Source organism: Octodon degus, unplaced genomic scaffold, assembly GCF_000260255.1.
Source record: "Octodon degus isolate 3935 unplaced genomic scaffold, OctDeg1.0 scaffold00086, whole genome shotgun sequence".
Classification (NCBI taxonomy): domain Eukaryota; kingdom Metazoa; phylum Chordata; class Mammalia; order Rodentia; family Octodontidae; genus Octodon; species Octodon degus.
In genome coordinates, this window is record NW_004524662.1 from 8,672,658 (window position 1) to 8,679,640 (window position 6,983).

Below are 6,983 nucleotides of genomic sequence, written 5' to 3' on the forward strand. Positions count from 1 at the left end.
GGTAGCATTGGGTTTGACCCCCAAAACATCGTAATAAGTCGTTTCCTTCACCATTTTCTACAGGCGGTGAGCGGGCTAGGCCGCGGTTGGGTAGACAGGAAGGAGCGGGTAGTCGTGTGCAGGTCGAGCAGCCGCCGCTCCTCCACCTCTCAGCACGTTCTGGAAAGTTCCCAAGCAATAGGTTCTTATGTTGAAGGTTATAATGAGCTTGCCACTTTTCTCACATACACAAAGTACTGTATTGTGGGGTTTTGATATTTGTTTTTGGTTGTGTTGGAGGGAATGAGGTAGGACTTAGAATTTAGACCAATTACTAAGAGAAGTTAAAAGAACTGATCATGACAGAAAAATATATTCTATATAACAAATGCCTCAAAACTTAATGACTTAAAACATTTATCTTCTGTCATTAGGGGTTCAGGGGCACCTTAGCCAAGTGGTTGTGACTTAGTGTGTCTCAGGAGATGACTGTTAAGCCACAGGCCAGGACTCTAGCCAGAGAATCCATCTCCAGGGTGACTCACTGAGACAGTTAGTAAGCAACAAGAGGCCTCAGTTTCCTACCACAGAGGCTACTCCATACCACTGATACTAAGGGAACTTTGCATCTATCTAAGAATTTAGAAGAAATGGAAAGAATCCTAAGAAGCTGTCCCACTGAAAAATAAAAAGATAGTTTTACTAAACTAAGTATAACAGTTTTAAGTTGCCATAAATAACTGAAATTAAATTTGCTATGTGGGGAGCAACATAACTGCTCTCTGGAATCAAACTGTCTGCCTTGCTAATTACATGGCGTTGGAAAATGACCAAATATCTGTTTCTCATCCATAGAGTGGAAAAGGAAGCAGAGTACCTGTTTGATGGTGCTGTCTGTTGTGGGAGTTAAATGTTTAATGCTTATAACATACCTGTCATTTTAACTTTAAATGTTACTTATAATAAGACATTTTTTTTAAATAAGATATTTATTATACTTTGAAAACACTCAAGTGTCTTTGTAAGATATATTCTACTCATCCATAGGTTTTCTTTCTTTTTTTTTTTCTTTTTTTTGGCAGAACCTGGGATTGAACTCAGGCCCTTGTGCTTGCTAGGGAAGTGCTTAGTCCACTGAGCCATCTCCCCAGCCCCCTTTTTTTTTTTTTTTTTTTTTTTAATTTTGTATTTAGGACAGAGTATACAGAGTTTCACTACACAGATCAGACTCCTAGTGATCCTCCTATATTCAACCTCCCAAGAGTTGGGATTATAGGCACGTGCCACCATGCCCAGTCTCACTTGCTGTCAGCATACCCCAGGGGCAGAGATCGAACCCCAGTTACTGCGCCTGCCTAAGTATGCACTTTAGTCCACTGAACTATCTGGCTGGCCCCCATCCATAGGTTTTCGTTTAATTGCTCATATCTCTCTGAGGTGTCAGCTCAGATATTCCTCAAGATTCCACTGAGCACAGGCCTATAATCTTAAACACTGTGGGAGAGCAAGCTAGGAAGAGTACAAGTTTAACCCTAGTGCAGGCAACTTAGGAAAACCTTGTATCAAAGTAAAAGTAAAGAAAGTTTGGGGGAGCTGGGCAAGGTGGCACATACCTGTAATCCCAGCATTTGAGAGCCTGAGACAGGAGGATCACTGTGAGTTTGAGACTAGCATGGACTATATAAGTGAGTTCAAGGCCAGCTTACACTGTCTCGAAAAGGGGCAGGGAGGGAGGGGGTGTCCCCCAGTGGCAGTGCCCCTGGGTTTGTTTGCTAATACTGTACCAAAAAGGGGGAAAGAGGCACTTTCTCTCACCACACAATTGTCAGTTATCCTGGGTTGCTTCTTATGGTTTCATTTTATTTTCTTCCCTGTATATAGCATATACTCTGTATAAATTATATTCTTAGTGCCTAAAAGAAGGCTTGCACTTAGTGTTTATTACATAAATACAACCAAATCATCAGTCAGCCTTTTCTCATCACTGGGCCAAACACCTAGCACTGTCAGTTCAGAGGAGGAAAGGTCCATCTTAGGCTATAGTTGCAGTGGGCTCAGAGCATGATCTACCAGATCCAAGGCAGAAATGGCCTGGTGCAGAAAAGCTGCCTGTCTCCTTGCGGCCAGGAAGCAGAGAACAGGGAAGAGCCATGCCCATAGTGACCCACTCCCAACAAGGCCCTGCCTCTGAACAGCGTGCTCAGCCACTGAGCTCGTCACTGGCGAATATAGCGCCTCCATCTCCATCATTTAGTCACCTTCTAAACACATGACATTTATCAGGCATGGTAGTCCTCACTTTATAATTCAAAAATAATACTTTTGGGGGTCATTTTAGATCTAAAATGTTGGGGCTGGGGAGATGGCTCAGTGGAATAAGTGCTTCCCTGGCAAGCACAAGGGCATGAGTCCAATCCCCAGTTCCGCAAAAAAAGAAAAAAAAAAAAAACTAGATCTAAAACGTAACTTCTGCCTTTTATCTCCAAAATGCTTATGTCCATCTCGTGTAATGTGCATTTAGTCCATCTCTAAGAGTGACAAAAGTCTTAACAACTCGACTTGCTAAATTTGAGAAGTCTGCTCTGAGATTTAAAGCCAAGTCTTAGTTTTGATGCCAGGTGTGATAGTGCATACATGTAATCCCAGCACTTGGGAGGTTCAAACAGGAATATTACTATGAGTTTGAGGTCAGGCTAGGCTACCTGAGTTCAAGGCCTTCCTTGAACTCAGGTAGCCTAGGCTGAACTATGTAGTAAGACCCTGTCTCAAGAAAAACAAAACAAAAAACAACTCTTAGCTTCAAGCCTCTGTACAAACCCAAAAGAAAGTTAAATACTTCTAACATATTGACACAAGAGGAACATTTCTATTCCAAAAGAAAGAATTAGTGGCATAGAAAGGAACTGAACCAAAGTAAGACCAAAACCTACCAGGGAAAACATGAAATCCTATAGCTCCATATCTAGCATCTGGGACGCATGACAGTGAGGTATGACCTCCAAAGGGCTTGTAGTGTAGCCCATCCCTATGGTTTTACTGGTTACAACTCACGTGGACTCTCCCTTGGTGTCTTTGCTTGAAGCCTGTGACTTTCTTCAGCAAATATTCCATGTTGCTGGCATCCAAATTCCTAGGATCTCCACTGCCCCTTCAGCTTCATTCTCACAGCTTCACATACTGCCCTGTCAGGACGGCTTTGCAGGTACTCTAAAATCTGGGTATAAGCCCTTCCTGGCTTACAGCTCTTGCATTCTGCAGGCCTGAAAAACCAGCACCATTTGTATAACATCAGGCTCTGCCACCAGCTCCAGTGGTAGCCAGCCCCCCTTGAACCATGGCTGTAATGACCTCTGAATGCCTGGATGAACACGGTGAATCGTATCATAGGAACTAATTCCCTAGGCCCAGGAGTCCCCAGCCCCATGAACAGATCAGTTCATGGCCTCTTGGGAATTGGGCTATATAGCCACAAGCATATGAAGTTTAACCTGTATTTATAGCCACTCCTCATCACTCACATCACCCCCTAAGCTCTGCCTCCTGTTACATCAGCATTACATTGGATTCTCATAGGAGCACCAGTACTACATGTGAGGGATCTAGGCATGTGAGGGATCTAGGCTGTGTGCTTCTTAGAAGAATCTAATTTCAAAACTACTACCTCCCTACCCATACTTTGTTCATGGAAAAATTGTCTTCCATGAAATTGGTCCCTTGTGCCAGACAGGTCAGAGAATACTGCCCTAGGTGGCCCTTCTCCAGTAGGGAACTTTACTCTTCAGAGGAAAGCTATACAATTTTGCACCCTTATCCCTGTGAAAGGTGAAGTCTGATTAATTCTGAGATGCCTCCAAGGGGTCTTTCCTGTTGTGCTGGTTCAGAGTACTTGGCTTCTTTTTTTTAATACTGGTCTTTTTTGAAAACTATGTTCTCTTAACCTTCATAGACCCCAATTTTAAGGCCCTTCCTTTCCCACTGTACCACAACTATTTTTATATATTTTTGGCTCAACTCTGCTGCTCCTTAGTCTCACTACAAATCTAGCTGAAAGCAGCCAGCAGTATGCATACCAAGGCCTGAATGTTGGGTTATATTGAAATTTCCTACACCAAATCACATAGTCTCCTTCCTTTAATCTCAGTCTCTTGCAAAGCTCAGGATATGGGCACAATACAGGTACAAAATTTCACCAGAGAATAACACACATGGCTTCTAGTCACTGAAACCTCCTGAGGGCCGGTGCTATAGCTCAGTGGACTACACACTTACTTAGATAAGCACAGGGCCCAGGGTTCGATCCCTGGTACCACCTGCTGCACCAGCCCTGCCCCCGGGGCGCACCAAGCCAGCATTGGAGTCCAGGTTTGGTGGTGCATGCCTGTAATCCCAGAACTAGGGAGGCAGAAATCCAGAGGATCACTATGAGTCCGAGCTGCCTATTGAGAACCTTCAGAAAAAAAATTCCAATAAAAAAAAAAAAAAAAAAAAAACCCTCCTAAGCCTGACTATTACTGCCCTCATTTCTATCAGCATTCTGGTTCTGTCCTTTGACCAGAATTATCCATCAGACTCTGTTGTATTCTATGACTTCTCTGGCCCATCTCCAAATCTTTCCAGACTCCTCCAGCAAAAGGCTTCTAAACCACCTGATGAGATACAATCACAGCAGTGATCTCACTCTGGGTACCAATTTTCTGTGCCAGTCAGCCTTTCCTTCACTGAAACAAAACGGCTGATGCTTGCAACTCAGGAGGAAAAGTCCGTCTTGGTCCACAGTCAGTCCTTGGTTGGCTGCTCCAAAGCAAAATAATATGGTGTAATAGCATGAGAAAGGAACCGTGTAGTGGTGGCCAGGAAGAAGACAAAAGGGTGGAGCTGGGGCAAGAATATACCCGTCAAATCAGGATTCCAGTGAACAGCTTCCAACCGAGGACTGAATCTACTGACGAGTACAGCACCCCATGATTCATTCACCTTCCAAACACCAGAGACAGGGCCAGCCATATAGCTTAGTGGATTAAAGTACCTGCTTAGGCAGAGCACAGCAGCTGGGGTTTGATCCCCAGTGTGCCATGCCGGCCCGCCCCTGGGGCATGCTGAGACTGGGCGTGGTGACACATGCCTGTAATTCCAGTGCTTGGAAAGCTAAAAACAGGAGAATCACTATGAGTCTGATGTACATAGTGAGACCCTGTAAACCCTGTATACCCTGTACCAAATACATTAAAAGAAAAACACCAGAGACTTTTGGGAGGCAATTTAGTTGTAAACCATAACACCAAAGCTACTATACATAAGTGTCATTTTTCATAAGTAACAGTTCACTCATAAACAATTCAGTAAGTTCTACTTGCCACATTTTTCTTTGTTGGGTAACATTTTTTCAGAATAGGTTCATTTAAGTTATTCAGTGAGTATGACTTTGAAAAATGAGACACAGTATAAGATTACTTCTAATACAAAAGTCTTCATTCACTTGTGTCTTACAGCTATTTTGTCTACTGGTTTTCTCTGCTGTTCCAAAAAGAAGTATGTATAAAAGTGCTAAGGTATTTTTACTTGGTATAAGTATTATCTAAATACTTTTAGTAAAGAAAAAAATAATTACCAAAGCATACTCCTGTAGTCCCATCTACTCAAGAAGCTGAAGCAAGAGAGTCATTAGATTATAGGAATTCAGGGCCAGCTTGAGCAACATACAATAACCTTGTCTCCAAAATGAAAGATAATAATTATTAATAGAACACTAGCTAATTCATATTAAGCACTATATGTAGCATATGTTCTAAATACATCACATAGCATGCTTTCAGGTAATGCAACTCTTACCTTTTCCTAAATGTCTCACATAGATTAACTCATTTGTTCTTCATAACTCAAAAGCAGGGGCTGGGGAGATGGCTCAGTAGAATGAGCACTTGCATGGCAAGTGCAAGGGCATGAGTTCAATCCCCAGTTCTGCCAAAAAATAAAAAAAAAAGACCATAACTCAAAATCAATGTGAAAATGTAAATACTATTATTCCCATTTTACAGATAAGAAAACTGAAAAAAAAAAAAAACTTAGCTGCCCAGGATCTCAAAACTAGTGAATGTGTTTACTGATGGTTTTGCCTTTGAAGATAACTGCTTTGCTAACTTTCAGCCATAGAATTATCTAAAATGTACATTTTCCAGGTTCTTAGTCTTGTCAATTGCTTCTCGGCCTTTTGGCTATCGTCAAGTGAAATCTTGTCAATCAGTATTTATTCTCTGCATCTGTTGCATATACAAAGACATTGTTACTACCAAAGACAGCTTCACATTTGTACACAAAGCTGTAAATGTGATCTGTCCTAATAGATCGATTCTCTTCAGTCGATGCAGCACATGAAGATCTTGATGAAGTCAGTCTCCTGACAGCTATCACAGTGTTTATTTTGTCTACCAATCCGGAAGTAACGACCATCCCATGCCTTCAGAATCGCTGTATTGAGAAATTTAAAGCTACTCTTGAGATAAAAAATACCATGGTAAGTGTCTTTTAGCAGAGCAGGGTTTGGGGTTTTTTTGTTTGTTTGTTTTTGGGGTGTTTTGTTTTGTTTTGTTTTTGCAGAACCAGGGATTGAACTTAGGCCCTTGCACTTGCCAGGCCAGCGCTTATTCTACTGAGCCATCTCCCTGGCCCCATTGCTTTTTTTTTTTTTCCTTAATACAGTACTGGGGATTGAACTCAGGACATTGTACTTGCCTGGCAGGCACTTATTCATAATATTGAGCCATCTCTCCAGCCAGAGAGGGCTTTGTAATAAGAATATATTTAGACTTTTGCAAAATTTTGTAGTTTTGCTAGCTCCAAAAAGAACTATCAAAGTACAATTTTTTATTTTTACATTTGGCATTAATGCTTCTTCTTGTGATAATAAAACCAGATAATAATGATATTTATTCTTCCATTCTATGGGTGGTAGCATGGTGGTGCACACATGTAATCCTAGGGAGGCTGAAAACAGGAGGATCACTACG

General features: G+C 41.8%; 1 protein-coding gene across 1 annotated transcript in view; it reads left to right on the forward strand.

The window, feature by feature from the left end:
• The window catches only part of Heatr5a (HEAT repeat containing 5A), a 179,247-nt gene that overhangs the window by 156,557 nt on the left and 15,707 nt on the right, over positions 1-6,983 (forward strand). The window contains exon 33 of the mRNA XM_023721836.1: positions 6,336-6,490. Coding sequence (XP_023577604.1) covers positions 6,336-6,490 — 155 coding nt within the window. The remainder of the gene's footprint in view (positions 1-6,335; positions 6,491-6,983) is intronic.